We start from the raw sequence: 23766 nt of genomic DNA on the forward strand, positions 1-23766 counted from the left end.
CTACTTCTCTAGGAGGACGTGCACAACAGGCACCTCAGCCTGCTCTACTTCAGCCACTTCCCTAAAGAACAACTCCTAGAAAAGCATAGGATACACGGGATGCGCAGGCTTTGTCGTTGATTGCATTGGCAGTTCAAGGTCAATCATCCTCCACATTCGTTCAACAGCTGCTTCGCAAGAAGCTTGGCTAACTTTGGAGCAGATGCTTGTAGGCAAGAATGAGACTCGCATCTCTTTCTTAAAGAAACAGCTAGAGACATTGAAAATGGATGAAGGTGATTCTATTCAGGATCACTTGAACAAAATTCAAGACTTGCGAGAGCAACACGTGAATGTTGATGAGTACTATTCGGATGCACAGATGATATTTACCACTTTGAACTCATTATCTCCTTCGTACTTGGCTTTTCTTACGGCCTTAAATCTCACCATGAGGATTGTCGCACAGCCAATCACTTTTCTTCAGCTAGTAAGTTTGCTTCTAGAGGAGGAGCAAACAAGAAGAAATAGTGGGGTGGATGCTATAGCCTCTGAGCATGCTTTTATGGCTAGACAGAAGGGCAAAGGTAGCCAAGTGAAAAATGCTCTGCAGAGTTCTGGGATTACTAGCACATCATAAGCAAACAAAAAACAAGGGGACACATAAGCCAAAAAGAGCAAATGCCATTATTGCAAAAATCCAGGCCACTACATCACTGAGTGCAGGAAGCGAATTGCCAAGGAGAAGAATGAGTCAGGAACATCTGTTTTTGATGCTCCTTGTACTGCTACTGAGTCTGCGTCCTTTGTTGGAGACAGGGACTATTGTTTTTACATATGTAGTTATGACACCTCTTGGGCAGATCGAGCATTTAGCTCTACTGAGGATGCATTCACTTGGTTTTTTGACAGTGGTGCTTCTAGGTATATTACATCTCTCAGAGATTTATTTGCTTTTGTTAGTGCTGCTCTAGTTGGCAAGTCTATACAGTGTGCAAACAATGCATCATACCTTGTTCAAGGTATTGGGGAGATTGTGCTCACAGCCATTGATGGCTGTATTCTCCGCCTACAGGATGCTTTATTTATGCCGGGCATAAAGAAGAATTTGCTCTCTATTTCTTCTTTGGTACGTTGTGGATTGCAAGTCACATTTGATGATGACAGATGCATGGTGAGAGACAAACAATACATGACTTTGGTCTTGGCAGACACTTTATGTCATGGGTTATACGAGTTGGATGCTCTTTCAGTTGATCAGTCAGCGTATTTGACATCTACTCTTACTCCTGCTATGATACAGGCAAAGTTATGGCATGCTAGGATGGGGCATGTGAACTTTGGCAGCTTGATGCTCTTCCAACGTATGCAGATGCTAGATGGATTACCTCTACTGGAGAGACCTCCTGAGCACTTGTGCGAAGGATGTATTTTGGAAAAAATGCATCGTTTTTCGTTTCCCCGTGATGTTGGTTTTAGAGCAATAGCCAAATTGCAGTTAGTGCATTCAGATGTATGTGGGCCTATGCAAACAAAGTCATTGGGAGGATGTTACTATTTGTGACTTTTATTGATGACTTTACTCCATTTTGTTGGGTCTACTCTTTGGTCAAAAAGTCAAACGTGTATGATGCATTCTTGGCTTTTATTGCACTTGTTGAAAACCAGTCTGGTTGTAAAATTAAGACTCTCCTTTCGGACCGAGAGGGGGAATACATGTCCTCTATGCTGAATTCCTTTTTCAAGTAGAAGGGCATTGTCCATTAGTACACTACTGCTTATACTCCACAGCAGAATGGGGTTACAGAGAGAAAGAATTGGTCACTCATGGAGATGCCCAGAGAGCTTGCCTCACAGTTTTTGGATGGAAGAAGTCGTGTGCTTGCCATGTTTTGAACAAATGTCCCACCAAAGCTTTGAAGAAAATTACACCTTTTGAAGCTTGGAACAACTGGAAACCTTTTGTTGAACATTTTTGTACCTTTCGGTGCCTTGCATATGCACATATTCCAAAGGTACTCAGAAGAAAGTTAGATAACAAGGCTGCTAAATGCATTGTTGTGGGATATAGCAGTGAGAGCAAAGGCTACAGACTCTATGATCCTGTTTCTAAAAAGGTGTTTGTCAGTAGGGATGTACTATTTGATGAAAAATCAGAATTGTCCCTGGCTGGTTTAGACACATATCAGGCTGCCCGTGATGTATTTGAAGGGCTGCTGCCCATTACATTTGGTGATTCAGATGGAGTTACAGCAAGTCAACTCAATGTTCAGCCAGTTGCTCCTTTGGAAAATGCAGAAAATCAGCCATTGGCTGATCTGAATATTCAGCCAACTGTTGAAACTGAAATTCAGCAAGAGCTTATGCATAGTCAAGAGGCAAGACAAATGCCTAGATGGTATTTACAGAGTATGGAAGATAGTCATCTAGATGTATCCCTGACTGGTCGTACTAGAAGGCAAGCTTGTATGCATGATATTGTACATACCATGGAGTTTGTTATGGCAGCAAGCACCCTTGATGATGAGGAGATTTAATGTTTTAAGGATGCACAACAGAGTGTGCATTGGATAGCAGCAATGCAAGCTGAATTGGATTCTAGCATTAAGAATCAAACATGGGATTTGGTGTCTTTGCCATTTGGGAAGAAAGCCATTGGAATAAAATGGGTCTACAAGCTGAAACGGAATGCAGATAGATCCACTGACAAAGACAAGGCAAGGCTTGTAGCCAAAGGCAATGCACATAAGAAAGGCATAGACTATGAGGAGACATTTGCTCCTACTTCCCTTATGACGACCATTAGGTCTATGGTTGCTTTGGGTGCTCATTATGGATAGACTATGCATCAGTTGGATATTAAAACTGTATTTTTACATGGGAAACTTCATGAGGAAGTATATGTACAACAGCCTATTGGTTTTGTAGTTGAGGGCTTGGAACACTTGGTCTGCAAGCTGAAAAAATCTTTATATGGTTTCAAACAAGCTCCTAGAGCTTGGTATGCAAAGATAGATGCTTTCTTGCTCAGCCAAGGGTTCATAAACAGCTCATCTGAGTCTATCCTTTACGTATGTAAAGAAGGGGGATCCATGCTGATCATGTCTTTAAGTTGATGATCTCTTTCTTACAGGGACACATGCTGATCAGATTTTAGCATTTAAACAAAATTTGCAGCAAACTTTTGACATGTCAGACTTGGGGTCTTTGCATTATTACTTGGGTATTCAATTCATACATGATGCTAGAGGTATTGGGTTATTAGAGTCAAGATACATTGGTAAACTTCTTGAGAAGTTTGACTTACAAGATCACAATCCAGTTTGTACACTAGTGAGAGGCTACATGCAAGTGATATCAGCCTTGTCTATTGTCCTACCACTAGTAATGTGGCAAACATCTTCACCAAAGCTCTTCCTCCTGACAAATTTGAAGTATTTCCAATGCTTTAAATTTGATCTCCTTTGGTGGCGGATGATACTTGTACTCTCGATCACTCTTCACTCGAGGGGGGTTTGTTGGGTATTTCACTCACGCCTCACGCCTACGCTCACATAGGAGTGTCTGTGATTAGTAGGACACTGGGGCACTTTTTAATCTCGGTAGGAGAGGCTTTTTCCCCTAGACTTATGGTATTATTTCGTATATGCTTATGACACACACTTACAGGCACTTACTGTGTTCGGGTGTGAACACCCCCTACAACCCTAAGGTTTAAGGGTTTACCTTGTACTTTCAGTTTTCACTCTGAGTCTATTGCATTGGGTGTCGTGCTTCACTTACACTGTCTACTGGTTTTCTGTGCTGAGCTTCGAACCTGTCCTCTCTCACACCTTATGATGGAGTTCAAAGAATTCTTGCTTGTCAAAAATTCTCTCTACACTCTTGGGAGCCTTGCACATTTGATAGGATCACTATTAAGGTTAGCTATCTCTTCCCTCAAGGAGGATGGCTGCATTCAGGACGACCGGTGACCCATCTTCTTCACCATAGTGAGGCCTGGTGTCAAGTTGTATAATCCTTTTGAGTTGATGCATTAAAACCCTTTCTTGTTTTTTCTTTTGGTGTCGGGGATTGTATCTACATACATCTACATGTATACCTAGCATTGTATCCTCTCTTTTTTTCCGTAAAAGGTAATTGTATTAATTACGAAAAAAGGGTACAAGTTTTCATGATTACAAGATACACGAGGGCTCTAAGCCAACGTGTGTAAGATCCCAGTACTAAGCTACACAAAAGTTACACAAGTCATGGCAAAGACCCAGAGGAAATTGCCATATGCCATGTAAGCAAGTCCTCCCGAGGGAGCAAGTCCGAGTGCCGAATGAGATCTATCTGCCAATGCACGAGACCTTTAAGCCGGGCAATGTGTTTCGGTACATTAGAGGCGGAATAAAAAAGAAAGGCATTCCGAGTGGTCCAATTGTGCCAGCATCCCCGGAATCTGAAAAAGTGAAACAAGAATTCATATGCAACTGTGGCGGTGTGGGGTATTTTGGTCGCACAAAAACCCAATTAAAAGGGGTTAGAGAGGACCCCACCACTGTACGCCAAACCTGTGACAAGAGCAACCAGATCTTCTTGGTCAGCGGGCAAGCAGTAAATCGATGCCGGGCCGATTCCACAGTAGTGGTACAGAAGAAACAATTGCTATTCGAGATTCGACGCTTGGAAAGGGCCGAGGCAAGAGGAAGACCACCAATCATTACCTGCCAAAGAAAGACCTTACATTTGAACGGTGTCTTATTCAACCAGCCCTCCATCACCGTTGCCTTCCACCATGACTGAGATTTTTGCAAACCCCATACAGAATTAGCTTTAACACCCAGCCATTGATGATCTTTCATCAGAAGATGATACATCTGATTAGCAGAGGCCTTTTCCAGACTCAACTGACCTGCAAGGTCCCAGTCCTGCCAAGGACGATCCACCGCAAGGGCATGAAAAGGTTGCCTGCCCTGAAGTATCAGTAAAAGCTGCTCCCATAAGTCATGGTATCCACGCGGGATTCTGAAAAGTCTCCTGGCCGTACGAAACGATACGAAGACATTACGACTAGCAAGGGTGGCGTCCGCAACTGAAGTCACACCCAGACGGGCCATGCGGTTAAATTTTGGTCGAAGCTCATGTTTGTCTTCCCATGAAAGTAATCTTCAGATTGCCAACAATTCCAGTTGAAAGGAGTTAGCATGCAAGCGGTCCTCCGCTGGATGCCAACTCGCCTTTTGGAGCACCACTTTCCAAGAGCCGACCAAATGCAATAATAGAGAAGAGGAGGGGCTGGAAAACCGAGAGTCTGCATTAAGGACATGCCACCAGGAGCCTCGAATTTGTGTATTGCCATGTCGAAGCCCGCTGTCCTCCAGAAAATAACAGGCTATAATGGTCCATGGGTGATGATCCACGCACATAGCGCGAAAAAGTGACCAACGAAGGGCCAGCATATGAGTTTCAGCATCCAAAATAGCCCCACCATCCAGGCATTTGGGGTTTCATGTATGTGACCACGAAATCGACGAAATACCTGCGTGCAATGAATTCTTCTTCCATAACATGAAACGAATAGGGCGAGTGAGAGCCTTCAAAGTAGTAGGAGTCCAGGGCAGCAATGGCAAGAAATATGTGAGCATTGTCAGCATAATTGTCTGCGCCACTTTGAGGCCGACATGAAAGGGCCACGCTTGCGACTTCCAATACATAAACTTAGCTGCAAGTTTTTGTGAAATCCACTCCAGTAGCTGCTTTGGCCGAACATCAACACCCAACGGGTACCCAAGATGCTTGACAATGGAGCCACGGGGCACAACCTGACCCTGCCAGCCCAATGACTGTAAATCCGACTCTGTGCAGTTGAGAATGGCTGATTTGAAGGCATTGATACGAAGACCCGAAGCATGACCAAAGAGTATCCAAACATCTAATGCCTTGCGAATGTTGTCCTTGTCTGCACACAAAATCATAAAGCTATCATCAGCCAAAGATTGGCTAATGAAGTGCTGCCCCAAAGGAAGAGACAATCCGGCCAGCTGATCAGAAGCTGCCATTGAAGATAACATTGAAAGAACCGGGTGAGTTGCCAGGGCAAAGAAGAGAGGACTCAAAGGGCAACCCTGTCTCACCGAGCGTGCAAGGACAAATGGCTCTGTAACCCCACCATTAAGCATAACACGCGAAGAAGCCTCAGCACTAATGGTGTAGATCAATCGGGACATCTGAGCACCAAAACCCATAGCAGACATAAGTTCAGCAATGAAAGACCAATCTAAATAGTCAAAGGCCTTTTCCAGATCCAACTGAATCAATACCACTTCTTGGCTAGAGTGCCTTGCATAGTCAATGGCCATTTGCACATTTAAGATATTATCCAGAATGTTGCGGCCCTTAATGAAACCATATTGAAGAGGATGCACAATAGCTAGAAGGTGCTTGTGGAGCCTATTCGCCAGGACTTTGGAAAATATTTTATTCATTGAGCCCATCAATGAAATTGGTCTCCACTGTTGCAACATTCACGGCGAAGGAATCTTTGGAAGCAATTTGATAAGGCCTTCTTTCCATGAGGAAGGCATGACCCCTGTTTCCCAAACCTGCTGAAACATAGCCACCAATGGCTTCACCAGTTGGGTAGCCGAGGACTCAAAGAATTCATTGGTGAGGCCATCCCAGCCACGGCTTTTATCCTTAGGCAGATGTAACAAAACATCCATAACCTCCTCCTCAGAAATATCTGCCTTCAAAGTAGCTCGCATATCAAGTGGAACCTGATGGCGGACCAAATCATAGAAAACTGAACGTGCATACGTAACCTGGTCAGAAGGTGACGAAGAAGAACTAAGAAGATCCCGAACATAATTCCTACACATATCGACAATGGTGTGCGGATCAGTGACCATGCGACCTTTTGAATCCTGAAGTCTGGTCAGATTTTCTCGAGCAGGAGAAGCATGCAAGGCGCGAAAGAACTTATGAGTCTGACAAGCATTATCTTGCAAATTGTCAGTCAAATTGTGTAATTTGGCTTGCTCATAGGATTTCAACTGAAATTCTTTAATAAGATCGGCCAAACGTTGCGCCAGTGATAATAGAAAATCATCATCTGGGGTATCCACCAGTAGCGAACGAACCAAAGCCAGTAAGCCTTCCGCTGCATGTCGACGCCGCCGACAAAGAGAGGCATGATGTATCCCATACTGGCGAGCGACCCATACTGTCTTGGGGATGGCGTGGGAATAACGACGATCCTAGGGTGTAATCACATTGCCTTTAGAATCAAATGCCAACTTAGCAGGCGGGCCCTTGGGACTGTCTGTATATACTTTCCTCGTAGACTGATTACGGGGAGTAGAAGGAACCATAGTACGCGTAGCATGTTGTGAAGAGGACATTTCTTTCCTATGCATATACGTGCGCATTGAATCCTGTGACACAATAGGCCTAGAATTCGGCAGAGCAGCATCCAACTTCTTACCTTTTTTGGGACGTGCCTCTATCCATTCATTGCTACGAGAATCCAAACCCAAAACCTGTTGTTTACCTTTATCCAAAACACTGGATGGCTGGGTTTCCTCCTGTGAGGGAGCATCAAGCACCATGTCATCCCTGGGCGGCACAACATGCACATTATCTGAAGACGGTTGCCTCTCTGGGCATTCGGCCATAAAGTGTCCCAATTTACCACACGAAAAGCAGTGTCCCGCAAAGTTACCCCATTTCAAGCGAAAATGCAAAGGATGCATGCCAGAGCAATTAAGGCACAGCCACGCAGGCCTCTTCCTGGTAGTGTCCCATGACATACACAAACGGTTTCTATTCATTGCCCTTAGGCTTGGGGGAACCAGGACCGTTCCCACCACGGCCATGGCATCCTTTAACAATGGCCAATAAACAGCCGGGCAATTTTCCACCTCAACCCACACCGGGCATTCACGTTGAAGCAGGCGCTGAAAGTCTGCCATAGGGCGCCATGGCACGACATGGATCAAACGGCGATCAAAGAATAATGGTAGTTTGGACAGGAGCTCAGTCCGATACTTGTTTGAGTTCAGCAGTACCTCATAGAAGCCTCGAGGTCCAACAAAAATCTCCTCAACACACTCCCCTTGCAGTAAATGGTGCAGCCACTGGCGAATATGGGAAAGCACTGGGATCCTGCCAGTGAAGAAGAGTATAACTGCACGGTCATAAAACACTGAAAAAGAGCGCAGGACCGTTTTCGGATCCACCGTTGCCCCCAGAACCTCTTCAGTTCCCGCGTCAGAAAAAGCTTCATGATTATGCTGGACGTAGTCGCCAAGCAACGTATTGGCAAACTCCAGCAAATGCTCCCAGTCAATCTCCTGGGAATCCATAGAATCAGAGGCCACCTAAGCATAAGAACGATCCTAATGACCGATTATCTCTTCGGGCATATGCTTGGAGCGTTTACCCACAGGCTGAAAGTCAGGAGCAGGCAGCATCTCCTCTGTACACGGCACCATATCCTCCGGTTCCTCTACATCAGAATCCGGACCAAGAGCGGCCACCATTTGTTCAATAAAAGCCATGTCCAGGCCAGCCATGCTTCTCTCTGATCAGAGGCGGGACTGCAAAATCAGTGCACCACCCGGCTGCAGCAACAGGACTGCAACGGAGAACAGGACCGACACACGCAGATGAACCGGGGTGCCGCGGGCAACGGGTCAACCACGGGTGTGGCTTACACGCGGCTGCGGCAGGCCTGCACGCTGACGCAGAGCAGTCAATGGGGCAGGCGCCAGAGGATCAGGCACAGGCAGTGCAGAGTGGCAGGGCGCTGCAGGTACCTGCGACGGGCAGCGATTGAGAGGTGGGACAGATGTCAGGCGGGAGGCGGGGCAGACGTCAGACGTGAAACAGGGCAGATGTCAGACGTCAGGCGCTGCAGGTACGGGCGACAGGGTGCGTGTGTCAGGCGGGGCAGACGTCAGCTTTGGACGAAAGGGGGCAGACGGGCGTGGACGAAGGCGAGCGCAAGGACAGACGACGTGCCAAGCTTGACCTGCGCAGGAACAGAGCATTGTATCCTCTGTTTCTTTTGAGCATGGACTTTTGAAGGGCACAATACTTGATAGGCCATAAACCATATCTCAATCCAGAACACACTACCATAGATGGGAACTGATTGCTAGTATTATTACTTGGTACATTTGGATTGCAAGGTGCAGCCATACGATAGATCTGGCGGATGTCTCCATTATAGAAACTCTTTTGTTGATTTGGACAGAGATCATGAATACCCTCCATGGGAGATGGGAGAGGTTGTAGGGTGGCTTTGAGAGGGTGATGAGGAGGAGATGCCTTCCTGTGGACCTTGGGCTTCGGCACCTTTCACACCACCTGATTGGTTATTCACACAACCATTGTATCTATGATGTTCTTAGCTATTGTTTATAGGGTTCTTTGTACTTGGTACTTTACCTCCGTGGGATTATTAATAGAAATAGTTTGAAGGCTATCATAGCTTGAAGCGGTTTTATTTTGCTCCAGCCACACTTTAGTTATTTTGTAGATATTTTTGCATAATACCCTTTCTAGTATGGGATGAAAATGATGGCAAGGTGGCTTCGTGCATTATGATTCATTGATTACCTGAATGTTATATATGTTTTTACATTATGGACTTTCTTCTTTTGCAGTAAAATGATGGCAGGTGGTTTCATGAATCATGGTTCATTGATTTGTCATGATTCGTTTCTCTTAATTCAAGTTCAATTGTGTTTTGGGAATTTCCTAAGCCCTCATCCAGGGGTCAAATGCTGTTTTATTTGCATATTTCTGGTTGGTTAGTTTTTCATAATTTACATATCTATCGTAAATTTCAATAAAAATATTTCTTGCTAAAGTTTCATGCAACACCATTTTTTATGTACAAAACCTGTAAAAAACCTCCCATTCCAAAACTTCCGGCTACAATGCTCTAGTGCTTGTGAGTCCATATGAGAAGTTTATGCCTCTTACTGAAGACATACATATGAAACCCATCAGGTGTAAGGCAAAGGATGTGACACTCATAGAATACCATCTTGGTCCATAATAGCTCTGTTGGTGGACTTCATGTCCACATCAAGGCTAGGAAGTCACTCTCTCTCTCACACAAGTTGTCCAGTAATGCTATAGACCAGGCAAGAGACTATTTTATCAATGACTATTGTGCTAATTCAGGGCTTTGTGTTTCAGAACTATATGAATATGTGGAAGAAGTGATTGAAGAGTCTGAGCAGTCTCATGAAATGGTATGTTCAAAAATTGGGCCTTTAAGAAATAAAATTGTGGAGAAAGTAAATGTGAGTAGTCCTGCAACGTGGTATTGACATAGAACCTATGTTTCAATATGCAGATTAGTCTTCTCCAAAGACAACTTGAACGTAAAGAGAGACGGTATCAAGAGCTGCAAAGGCAGATGGATGGACTTAAAGGTGAGAAGGAAGCGATTGGAGGGGATGATGCAATGGAGCCTATGTGCCTAAAACCAGAGGAAAGAAATGACGAGGAACCTACATAGAAGACTCGATCCTTGGTGGGCCACCCTCAGGTAAACTGAAGGTCTGCTGTTTGGGAGTTTGATAAAATTTGTTTCACAGCAGTGCTAGCCTGCCGTGTTAAGTCAAAATGCAAGGGTTCCTCATGAGTCACATACTTGGCACCTTGTCTATACCTTCTTTGCACATGCCTATTCTGAATCTCCAGAAGGCCTCAGACATCTGCATTCTTGTAGGTTTCTTCATTCCAGTGTCATTAAGCTCGCAAGAAAGAAGTGTGTCACATGGGGGTCATCATAAGAATTGAAGGTTTTGTGCCAAGAAACTGTATTTCTGAAGGGTATGTAGGTGGGATTGTATTCTCAAATGCCAGAAGCACTTTTGGTTAGATATATGCAACAGTATGGCTTGCAAGTTTCAGAAGGGGTGTGCAAAGTCCAGCCAAGGTAAAATTTTAAACTTGAGTGGCTGTAAGAGTTGGGTGCTTGTATGAGAAAGCCTTGCCTGTTGTAACATTTATGGATGGCTTTCCCCAGACAATAATGTTTTCAATAATGAACATACATATCATCAGCGTGCCTGGCCTATCTATTATTGTGGCTTGATTTTTACAATGGAACAGTTCATGGCATGTTGATGCTACGCTATTATTGTTCGATCAAGGCAGCAAGGCATCAAATATGCCCATCAATTTGCTGTAAATGTGATCTACGATCTGTCACAAAAACAAGAGCGCTAGCCCTTGGGATTGTGGTTGATGGCCAAGACAAGCAGAGAGGAGGCTTTCGCCACCAAGGAACTCCGAAGAATTCCTTGAATGGGGACATACAATGGGTATTAGTTAATATATGCTGCGGCTTAAATGTCGAAAGATCAGCAACTTTAATGCATTGTACTTTGTGTGAAAATGTTTGATGTTGCTCACCCACTACAATTCATGGCATTTCATGCCTCACAGGGCCTAGTCTTTTGAGATTTAAAAGCAATTAGCACAAATCTATCCGGGCAAATGCTAGAGACGAACAAAAGCAATGTTGCCCTATTAATGCAAGTGGTTAAATTCCTTGAGGGCAGATAAAATTTTCATATAATGGGATTTCCTGAGACTACCTTCAACTAGATCATGCTTAGTTCAAACCATGCGGTTGAATAATACGGCTGGTTACAAACCGAATGACGAACACCCTCTTTGTAAGTTTTAACCAACTACAACACTTAAATTAGCGGTTGGGTGTTCGCAATCCTTTACACACTAGAGAGGACATGACCTCAGACATGTTTACTTGCTAAACAGATGAACTCCTCACCAACTTTTGGACAGGAGTCTCCCTTGCCCGCTTTGTAAAGTAGCGAACAAGAATGGACTGTTTGTATTTTTCAAGTGTTTCTTTTTTAAATAGGAGTATATCTTTTACTTAATGATGGCTATCATACTTTCATTATCGATCTCTTTTGATGCATGAATGTGATTGGATTTCCTCAACATTTGTCTTGCATGGTTTTTAGGTGATTTAGATATTTGTCCTAGCATTGTGCTAGATAGCAAGGATTCAAATGCTCTTTTCAAAGTGGGTTGGTAGTTGGTAGAATCCTCTAACGACTTTTATTGAATTGATTGCTAAAGTATCATGAAACCTTTGTACAAAATATGTACATGGTAAAGGCAAGTTCCCATGTGTAAACATAAAAGTTTCCTTTTAGAATTAGGTACCTATCACCTAGTTGCAGTAAGACTTTAGTGGCATCCAAAATAGACCTTTGAAGTGTGGATCCAAATTTAGTATTTCTTCAAATTTTATATGATATTTATAATCAATGATATACTCTATACTTTATATCATAAAAGATTTGTGTACAAGCAAGAGGGAAAACACCTTGTAACAAGGGAATACACGTATTCACCCTAAGTGAACTATTTATGTTTTACCTTATGCAATGTGATAACAATTTCATAGTCTATTCTACTCTTGAATAGTCATATATGCTTTTCAAAGGGTTGGGTACTTGCTACTTTGTACATATTATGTTAGCTTTATAGAGTCTCACTAAGTTTTGGCCATAATATCTTGTCCCACATATCTAATTCTCCATAGCTCTCTATGTATCTCTAGTGTTTGCCGATCTAGCTTGTGTTAAAAGTTGTTCAACCCTCTTATTCTAGTCGTCATGTTCTAGTCGTCAAGCCTTATTGTGGTTTGTGTGATGTGTGCACATAAATTATTGTTATTTCTAGATGTTCACACTTGAAGATAAAGGATCTAATGAATGCATTTTCTACCTTCTAAAATGTGATAACAATGTAATGCTTGTGAGCAATTTGATCATTGTTATGTACAACATGAACATACGAACCTAAGCCTAGTTATCATGTCTAAGAAACCAAATTAAAGGAACTCTTTAAGCTACATAATGCTAGCTTCTTACCACACCTACACCACATATGTTCTTTGGGTTCAAGATCTTACAGGTGAGTTAAATGGGTGCGTGGGTTCAAGCTTTGATGATACTATCTATTTGCATCTAAAGCCTTGATGTTGTCCATGTGTCATCAATCCATCAAAATATTTTCTTTGTTTTATTTGGTTTAAAGAAAATGTGTTTGTTTGTTGGTGATTTACTACTTTGAATCATGCCAAGAATAGGGAGACTGCACTAAAAAATTCCCCAATAAATTTGACTAAAGAGTCAACTAGGCTACTAAATAAATAAGGCTAAACTAGCATTATTCATGAAGTTTAACCTAGTTGTTATGGTATAATCAATGGAAGGAATAGAGGAACTAATCACAGTCCTTTTAGAAATTTTATCTTAGTACGTATGAGATGTCATTATGGAAATCAGTACTTGTTTATTGTTGTTCATTTCATGATGTGATAACGGTAATGTCTAGAGGTATTAGCAAGAGCATAGTTTTGGCAATCAACAAATGAAAATAATGATGGGTTACTCTCCCTATCCTATCGAATTGGGATTAGCAAGGGTTTATTTTATGATGTTTTGAGGATTTGAGATACGGAAACTAGTTTACATCATATGATTTGATTTATGTGTTTTTCAATTTAATATTGTCTATGAAAAGGTTTGGTACATTTAAAAAGGTCGTGTATGCAAGAAAGTCATGATGCATGTGCATGTGACTAAATAGGCACTCCATGTTTTTAATGTTGGATGTCTTTGGAATAGAGGGAGGCATTCACACATGGATGTATGCAACTGCACACACACGAGATGAGGAGAGACATTATTGTATACAAATACATGGGTGCAAAGGCGCCTTTGGAAAGGGTTGGGGGATGATGACTTTCAACATGTATATGGCTCAAATGACTTCGAAAGACGCAACTTTTAAGTTTAAAAAGTTTTTAGAAGTTATGGAAGGGGTTTTGGAGGTTTTTTTGGTGTGGGGGGGGGGGGGGGGGGATGGGGTATCTTTCAATTTTTGAAAGAGAATTTGTTTTTTTGAATAAAAGTGTGTTATTTATCATTGACAAATTCACTCATAATGCACTTTATTAATTTTCCTTCAACACAGGTGATAACTCAATTTGTTAATAGTGCAAACCTTGAGCAAAAGGGAGATATTGATTGATTGCACAAAAGAACAAGATTGGTCATACATGCAAGTGTACACACACACACACACACACACACACACACACACACACACACACACATGCACGCACGCACGCACACACTGTGGGCATGGGGGCATGTAAGAAAAAGAGCATATGAATGATGGATGGTTGAAGGAGTAGTATCTTAAAGATAGTGTAGGATTCCACTGGAAGCTCACACTACAATTTTGATATAGCTTCACTAATCTTATATCTATAAGCATGCAAGCGTTTCTTACTTGAATCAACATTACTATTATGCACAATCTAGTCTCTCATGGAAATGTAGTTTTACATTTCATTTTGTATGGAAAGACAAACACATGTATTTTTTGGTTTTTACATGATCCGTATTTTGAATTTCATTGCTTAAGATCGATTTGCAATCCATACTAATAAACATGTCAATCCATGCATGCCCTTGTGTTTTGTATTTTCGAATTCACATTAAGCGGCTTTAAGAATTATCCATAGAATAGAGATGCATGTGTTGGATTTTGAAGGATTGTACCTCCCATACTAACCTTTTTTTTTACATGTACATGTTTGGAGACATGGCTTCAAGTTGGGATTTTTTTTTGCATGTTGAGAGAGAGAGTTCAACTATTGACTCTTTATGTGTTTGTGCTTTGACTAAAGCTAGAAACATTATGGCTTGCATTTGAATAAGGTACATGAAGGCCGGTCTCAAATATCAATGACCTTCACATGAAGGATGGATGTGAGGTGTTGTGGCACTATGCCAAGACACTTATGGAGACTTTTTCATTTATGCTTCAATGCAATTTGAAAATTAGCATCTCACATTGCAAATAAGTGATGGACCACCATGATTATTGTCCATACCCACCTCTATAAGAGAAAGGTCATCTTTGTCACAACACAATTCTTAGTTGGAAAACATTCAAATGTGCATGTCACATTCACAAAATTCGAAATGATGTCCAAGTACTCTTTCCATGTCATAATACTAAATAGATTGATCATAGTTCATGTGAGACTATCAACCTCTTCATAATTTTTTATTAGCCCCTTCTAGTGAGTCAACAATGTGACTCTTTGGTGTATTGATGTGCATAGGTTAGCCCTAACAATAAGGACTCATGGTCCATTCTCAATTTCTTGCGAATGAGTGATGGCATCCTATTTGTTTCATAGCCACTAGCAAAAGTTTTATAATAGTTTTTAATGGATTTTCTAAGGTGCCTCTTCTAAAGCATGGTTAGGGAGTAGCTCAGAAAAATTGCAAAGATACATTTACTCCTATTGATGCTTTCCTAAGTCAATGAGGAAATGCCACAATGCCAATATGCTAAACAAAGGCTACTAATTCTTTGATTTAATGAAGAGAGCAATTCTAACAATGAATGGGCTAAATCTTGATTAAAATACACTTCTTTAATCTGTCAATCACTTGCATTAATCCCAGTAAGAGCATGAATGAGATAGATCAAGAAATGATGGGAAATATCTCATTCATTAGCTTGAAGAAGACTTGAATGCTCCAAAGGCTTGACGGTGCTTCTAGATGACCAATGTTGCTCAAGTAAGCTTGAATCCTTACTCCTTGAAGGCTTTGGATTGAGGTTGAAAAATCAAAGGCTTGATTGAGATTGAAGCTTTGAACTTGTTTGCCCTAAATCTTGACTCTATGGAAGCTCTCTTAGTATCTTTCTCAATGTCTTCAATTTCTTCCAAGCATCTTCACAAGGATGAGTCCCATGGCTAAATGATGAAGAATTTCAAGAAATTTGAGAGAAATTGAAGCTTTCAACTTAGCTTTTATGCCTACCATATGCCAAGGGTCTACAGAAGTTGGAAAGAAGAAGAATATCGCCAATGTTTATGAGTTCTTGGAGAAATAGCTTGGCAAAGACTGGAGAGGCAACCTTAATGAAGATCAATAGGAAGAATATGTGATTAAGAGTACCAATCAACCCAAAAATTACACCACAATTTTCAAGGATATTCTTGGCTAGAATAATGATCATCTTGCTTGCTTATTCATTGTTGACTAGTTGGCCTTCAAATAAAGAAGCTTGCTCGAGTGTTGCTTAGCTTCTATGTTTAAACATTGGGCTTCATTTTCCATAGATGGTTTATGGAATCGTCAAACTTGTGGTACCATTCCCTAAGTGCTTGCTTAAGGCCATTTCTTAACTTGCAAACTAGGTGATCTGTACTCCTTGAGAAAAATTTGTTGATAATGGAACGAAAATTTATATGTGTCTTTCCAATTCCTTATAGCTTAACATGCCATCCACTTATACATCTTTCATCAAGATAACAATAGTCCAAATCTAGTGAAGTTTCTTAGGCCAACACAATAGTATGAGACTATAAGGAAGTACATAAATATCTCTCATTTACTTACAATATACATTGATGTTACAATGCATTAGGAATTTGTGTAAATTTTCTCTCATGCAAGAGGAGATGAGACAAGACAACACTAATGGGCACTCTTGCTATTGCATAAAATGACAAAGGAGAAAAAAAAGAGTGTGATACAATCCTTTGTCACTCTCCTTGAACCAAGTGCAATATGAATCGTGGTTTGGGCAATCTAGCACAAGAAGTTGCTTGAAGACCAATGCTAGTGAACCTCAATAGGCGATCTTAGTTTACTTAGAATGCAAAATTCGAGTCCATTCTCATGGAAACAACCAATACCTTTTGTTGCAAGGTGGACTTGAGAGAGTCTAGGCAGTAAACCTCGTATCATTTGAAAGAGTACTGAGTGGCGTTAAAATCATCTCGATGGATCACTAAATCAGAGTTACAACAAGAAGTTTATGTTGAGCAGCCACCTAGTTATGTGAATGACAGTTATTTTTATTATGTATGTAGACTTCGTGAGGCCTTATATTATGTAGCTGGCATAAGTAAAAAAAAATTGTCAAAGAAGGAAACCATAAAAGACAACCATAGCCATTTTCACCCAAGGTCATTTATTACTCTATTTTCTCACTCTTAGTTGAACCATTCCGTGGCCACTTTGATCTATTGTATCACTCAGTTTCTAGTAAGATTGCCATATCAAATCAGCAAACAAGGAGGGGAAGATTCAACCATCAAAGTTCAACATCAAGCTTAACAAGCATAATATCTTTTGATACTCATTAGTGCTTCTTGGCAATTGTGTCTCTTGACACATCCAAGCAATGGTCTGATCCAAGATTTTTTGTGCTGATTTGTTGCTGCTCCTACCATCCAGTATAGGGAAAGATTCACTGCCATGTCACTGTAAAGGAATGAGCTTCCACACTTTTGGCAAACAAGGATCAATTTGATCCTAATGAAGAAGGGTCTTTGGTTGATAATTAATGGCCAAGAGGAGAGACCCAGATATGCTACTCTTGCGGGTGGTAGTGTAGCAAAAGAATGATGACAAAGCCTAAGTAATCATGAAGCTTGAGCCTGATAACAATTATATCCATCATGTAGACACATGTAATACATCTCATAACAATGCCCAATCTAAATCCTCAAAATATGGATTGTTGATTGAGTTTTTTAGGTTGGCTTTGAAGGCTAATACATCCCTTGCAACTCACCTTAATTATATGGAAAGTCTACTAACTCAACTTGCAGGGATTAACTTAAAAATGGAAGAAGGAATATGCATTGGAGTCTTGTTGAAGAGTCTTCCTCCAGAATTTGGTAATGTCTCCACCATACTAATTTATACGCCAAATCCAAAGTTGGTAGACATCAAAGCATCACTCCTTGAAGAAGAGAAGAAGCGCAAAGTTAAAGAGGAAGCAAGCACTTCAAAAGAAGTGGAGGGGAGCTTCGAGCTCTACCCCGAGACCTACGGACCACTTATTGCTCAAGTGTTTTGAACCGAGCGGCCATGGCTACCTCTCACATAGCCGACGCGCAATGCCTACCTTACGGGTGTAGTGAGCTTACCTTGTTCCTCGATGGAGTACCCTCCTCTTTCTTGCACACTGGTAGCTCCACGATCCTTGAGGCAAGCTCAAGCAACCTCAATCCCTCTCCCAAGAGCTCCATCCTCCATAGCCACGCGCGAGACAAGAGAAGAGAAGAGAGGAAGGGAAGATGAAGAGAGAAGATGGAGAGCTTCTTCTCCAAGATCCCTCACTCTCACACGATCTCTCCCTCACTCCCTCACACTCTCTCAATTCCTCTCTCAAGCACAAGCAAGGAGGCAAGAAACAAGAGAAGAGGAAGAAGAAGAAGAAGAAGCTTTGACCACACACAAGAATGAGCTTCTCGTTCACTTTTCAACTTTATATACATGCCCTACTTCTCATGGGCGGTCATCCCCTTTTTTACATGGCTGACCATTAGCCTAGGCCCATTTCTCATTTCCCACCGTTCTAGTCTATCCTATTCCCAACTAATGCATACAATTTGCACAGGAGTGAACCTAGCGCTCTCTTACAAGGATATGAGAGCGTTCTCACACTTAATGGTGCGCTTTTTACTCTTTTACTCTCCTGGGGCGACTCTAAGACTTCTTGAGGGTCATGCCCGTGCTTTAATTTTTTCCAGGGTTTGGTTACCAGTTAAGGTGCCTTTTTCTTTTTTTTGTCCTGCGCCTTTTGCTATTTTCTTTTTTCCATTTCCTGCTCCTCTGTGCTGTGGTAAACATTACCCCCCTCCTAGCCAAGTGCCAATCCCATGGCACTGTGGTGGGAGGTAGTGGAATAGATGATGGTGTTGCGAGGTGGAACTGGTGGGTAGATGATACTAATGCTTGTGAATGAGAAGTGATGGGGTTTGATGACGATGACCAGGAGAGATTCGGGCGTGCTTTAGGCTCCATGAAGATACTTGGCATCTTTCACACTGTTGTGGCGCCCCTTTAGGTAGCCGGTTGTCCTGTGAGTATCCGAAACGCTTAAAGCAATAAGCAATCCCTTAGGAGGATGGTATTGGAGGGATTTATTCTGGAGAAACCCCCCAAACGCTGTTTGCTTTGAAAATCCATGGCTGTGGTTGAAGATCCTTGTCTTTGAGTATAATGTCTTCAGTTTTGAGTTGAAGGTCTTCAGGCTTGTGGAATCAATAAGCGATCCGTAGATCTTGAAGCGTTGGGCATGGATCATTGGACGATGAGGTTCCAAGATCTATGCCAATGGCAGATCCATCACTGGGGTTTCCTTCTGCTTGATTTGGTTCAGTCATGGCAGCCATCAGTAGACGGATGTTTGGCAACATGAAGTCTATTGAGCCCTTTAGACCTTCGCAGTGAAGCTTCAAAGTTGTGGGAATGGAGTCATGTCTGTCTCTTGGAAAAATTCCTTGTCATTGGAGGATGTAGTGGATGATCTTCTTCAAGCAAGCAGCCAGTTTTGGAAACATGAACATAACTTGCAAGAAAAGTTGTGCACTTCCTAGGGGGTGTGTCTGTCTCACTGTGCAGTGCATGGTGCCCGTGCCAGTGGGACTGGGAGATGGGTCTAACCTTGGGCAAGCCCTTGGTAATGTCCCACACTTGAGGACCCAGTTCGTGCGTCATTGGAGGTGCGGTGCAAAACTTAGGGTGATAGGTTTGAAAGTCCTGCCCTTGATGTGCCCTAAGTGTGAAGTGGGGGAGGGGCTAGAGAGAACCCTAGATGCAGTGAGTGTGGTGTACAATAACAGTGAAGGGAGACTGCAAGCACATGTGAAGTGTCCTCTTTGTCAACCTGCTTAGTAGTAAATTCATCTTTTAGCTTTTCTCTTTTTGCTCTTGTCTTGCTCTCCAGTCACCTTGTCTTTGTTTCCTTTGTTTTTCTCTTTTGTTTTTTTTTTTGTTTTTTTTAAAATAAGAATGAGAGAGAGAGTACATTTGGCAAGGTATATCAAACCCATTTAATCACGGGGCAGTCGCAGGCATTGTGATAAGAATGCGCAACTTTGTAGGTATTCTTTAATATCGGCTTTAGCTCTCAGAGGAGTGGTTGACAAGGAAGGGTGATTACACCTTGCAAAGCGGGTGTCACTCATATTTTCTAAGAGCTCTAGACAAAAGGAATGAAGGAGAGTAGCCCACATCATTAATCTAGTCATAGCTCTACTATCTATTCCTTGGTTAATATCAAAGAAAAGTGGGGGGAGATGGGCTTCCTCTGCTGCAGGTTTTTGGAGTAGCAGGAATTTGATAAGTCAAAGGTAATTACAAGTGGTCAAAAATGTTGGATCAGGGCAAGAAGAGAAGTCTACAAGAAAACGGTTTATAGAGGGAAGTATATCCTCTAACCTAAACACTAAGCACTCCTCAGGGCTCCTAGCATTTACATTATATATTTTTGAGAAGTCATAATCTCCATGTAAGTCTCTATCATAGTCCACTCCATGCCTACGGGGGTAGGGCATGTAGATAGGATCATTGCGCTCTTTGGGGAGTGAACTACAAAAGGTGGTCCATGCATCAAAATTGGTGTCCCAAATCCTCCTCCGCCATTTCCGCTGTACCTCGTAGCCTTGGACGGTTTTGGGAACTAGATTGACCTTATCTTCCCAGTACTCCTGTGGCTCTTGTCGCCACCTAGTCATTATCATGCCCCTCTCTTCTATCCACCTGTTTGCAAGTTCATTAGCCAGATCTTTGATCTTGGCTACGACTCCTAGAGGCAGGGCCCGGTCCAAAGAGCGTGGGAAAGCAAACGAAAGCTCAAACGGCCTCTTATGTAACTCTCGCTAACGCCAAATGACCAACTCCTGGGGCCATTCTCTACAGGATGTGTATCATTTCTCAGTGGCATGGGCTCCTCAGGGAGTTGTCGTGGAAGTATGCGTGCTTGGCGTTGGGCCTCCTCAGCTAATGCTTGTCTCCTTCTCCTTGCTGCAACTATGTGCTCAAGTAGATGGGCATCAGCAGGTTCTTCTTCTGGGATATCGGGTTGAGGCGGACTCAGCATCCTTTGTTGCTCTTCATCATCAGCTTGCTTGAAATCCGGACCCTCTTCAACATGTCGCTCAACCACAGGTGGGATGACTGGCGGTGGTGGTGGTGGCTGTTCATGCTCTTGAAAACCTAGCTCCTTGAGCTCAGCAGTGGAAAGGCCCGTACAACGTAGGTAGTGGAATTGTTGCTCTTTAGTTATCCCTGTACTCGTTGGAAGCTCCCACTCTTGAAGACCGTATCTTAGAGCTCGGGTGGTTAGCTCCAACTTTCTTTTCACCTTTTCTACTGGATCATCGCCCTCAGCTTGTGTGACGTGGAGCACCGTGTTGAGAAAGGCCTGCCGCTATGTTTTAGTAGTTATTTCGGCAGCTTCAACCCTAGCTTCTGCAAGCATTCTTTCACATTCTGCCACCTCCAGGCATTCGGTCAAGTCCCTCACCCTGTCAAAATTTTTCCTTTCCCATTCCATAGCTCTTTCCTCCATCCTTTTCCTTTCTTCCTCCAGTTGCCGTGGTTACTACCTGTTGTCGCTCATTTGTTAAAAACCATAACTGGTTTCTTTCTCTTAACTTCTGAGCCAGCTGCTCTTCAGCAATCCCTTTGGCTTGATCTACAATGCTGAGCCTTTGGTGCACCTCGGCCAGTACTTCTGATTTTTCCTGCACCAACTGCTCTTGGCTTTGGATTTCCACGAAGGAATAGCCTTTTTTGATTGAAAGCCATGGCCATGAGGGCCTCTACATCTTCTTGGGAGGTCTCTAGTGCGTCTTGTAATCTTTGCACTTCATCTTGTAGCCGTTTTTCTTCAATCTGCTGAGACTCCTGTCCCTTCACTCTTCAGGAACTCGATTTCGCTTATTAACCGGTTTTGTTCTTCTAGCTCCTGCCACAACTGGGGCTCCGTGGCATGTTCTTGTGGTATATTGGCTTCGCCTTCGTGAACCTCCTGGTTGAGCATTTCCAGTCGAGCGACCCTTTCCTGTAGATCATTTTATTGTTGCATTAATAGCTTTAGTCTCCTTTGTTCTGCCACCGGGTTCTGCTCCTCGTCTTCCAGCCTTTGTCTAAGGCGGCTTTCATTGTCCTGGGCTTCCTTCGTTTTTGGTGCTAGTTGGTCCTGCAGGGCCTTTATTTCTCTTCGTCAGTCGGCTCCCTGCCTTGAGACTTCTAGCCTAAGGGCCGCTGACGTTTCTTTTTCTTCCTCTAGCTCTAGCAAGGCCACTTTCTTCTCTTCTTTCGCCTTGTCCAGTTGTGTCAGTAGCTCGGCCACATATGCGTCATAGTCAGTGTCGACAGGCATGGGAGTATGGGGCGTGGTGGTCGATGCCTCCGGCCTTTGTCGTTTAGGGTCTTGCCGTGACTCTGCATCTGCGGCAGTGGGCCTTTTCAATCTGGTTTCTGGCATGATTTTGGCCACTTTGCTCACTTTCATTTGCACCATGTTCATGAGCTGTGCCGTGTCGAGGGGAGGTGTGGGTTGTGTGGTGGTTGCAGTCGTGGTTTCAGCCATTGTAGGTACAAAAGAGGAAGGAAGTGGATGTATTAGGGACTTGCCCTTGCCTACAACCACTGAAGCTGCTTCCACACTTGCATTGGCTTCGGCTTTATGAAGGGGGCTCACGGGTTTAAGCTCTCCACCCCCGTGGGTCTCTTCCACAGATCTTCGTGTAGCCTTTGCCAACTCAGCCAGTTCCTTCAGTCTGTGCTCTTCAGCTTCGTCTTCCACCCTTCTTTTCCTGTCCTCTTCTGCCTTCTTCGACTCCTCTCTTATCCTTGCAAGCTCCTCCTCCTCTTTCCTCCTTCTTTCTTCCTCAGCCCTCCTAAACTCTCTTTGAGCCCTCTTGATGTCAGCTCATTCTTCTTGGCTTAATTTCTCTTTCCTTTCCTTTTGTCTCTTGTCCCCTTTCTTTTGTTCTTCGGGTTTGCTCGCTCGTGTAGGTGGCACCTCCTATTCTCCCTTGTCACTTATTGTTCTTTCGCTTGATCCTTCTCCTTTGTGGTGAGGTGGGCTTTGATGCGGTGGGCTTTAATGAGCAGCTCGCTCCTCCATGACGCCAGCATCCTTTATTGCTTCATCTATGATGGCTGTCAAAAGACCATCGTATCTGGTTGTGCTTGCCTTTGAGGCAGGTTTCTTCCTTGTGGATCATGCGGTTGAGGCAGGGGATTCTCCTCCTCTGCTGACTGGTGCTTCCGCTGGAGTGAGAAGGGCATTTGAGCTTTGAATGGTTTTCTGCACGAACCCATTCCAATCTACCTCTTGAGGGACTCCTGCTGCGATGCTTTCTAACAGCGGGACCCCGATCCTGTTCATCAATGCATTGTACCTTTTTGCCCGAGAAGAGCGTGTGGATCATCTTCGCTTGCAGTTTCACTGTTGAATCCGGGATGTCAGCCAAGATGATTCCATCCACGGTGTGCACCTCTTCTTTCTTTACCCCCAGCATGGCGTAAACATCCCTTCTCGGTCGCCTCTCTTTCTTGGGTACGAGCCCCAAGGCCTTCTCTACGATTGCCGCATTGAGGGGCACTTCAATTCTTCTTTCATGCACCCCTGTCCTCACTGTGACAGTGCCACAATTCCTGCCCTTGTCAAAGTTCCTCAGAAAATCCGCACACATGCCGTAATCCACGGCCTGCACCACCTTTTCCACATACTTGTGGAGGTGGCATCTGTCCACCAAGTCTTTGATCGCAGGTTTCTCCAGGATGGCCTCATCCAGATTCAGCGTGTGCTTGAAGGTGAATTGAGTGAATCCTCGTGTCTCGACAAGGCTGATGTCGAACTTGATCATCTCTTCTTCAGAAAATG

At 43.1% G+C, this 23766-nt stretch overlaps 1 protein-coding gene across 4 annotated transcripts in view; it reads left to right on the plus strand.

Moving 5' to 3' along the window:
* FIP37 (FKBP12 interacting protein 37) overlaps positions 1-12364 on the plus strand; it is a 206356-nt gene extending 193992 nt beyond the window's left edge. The window contains exons 14-16 of one of the 4 annotated variants that reach the window (XM_087693729.1): positions 10177-10232; positions 10337-10531; positions 11985-12364. In XM_087693729.1, coding sequence (XP_087549855.1) covers positions 10177-10232; positions 10337-10501 — 221 coding nt within the window. In that variant the 3' untranslated portion in view covers positions 10502-10531; positions 11985-12364. Of the gene's footprint in view, positions 1-10176; positions 10233-10336; positions 10532-10714; positions 11807-11984 lie in introns of those variants that run through there. The other 3 variants (XM_087693724.1, XM_087693740.1, XM_087693737.1) reach the window with 3 other exon arrangements.
* Positions 12365-23766: the final 11402 nt, after the last annotated feature.

This window comes from Lygodium microphyllum, chromosome 2, assembly GCF_053477565.2.
Source record: "Lygodium microphyllum isolate KBCC chromosome 2, Lygodium_microphyllum_v1.1.10, whole genome shotgun sequence".
Taxonomy (NCBI): domain Eukaryota; kingdom Viridiplantae; phylum Streptophyta; class Polypodiopsida; order Schizaeales; family Lygodiaceae; genus Lygodium; species Lygodium microphyllum.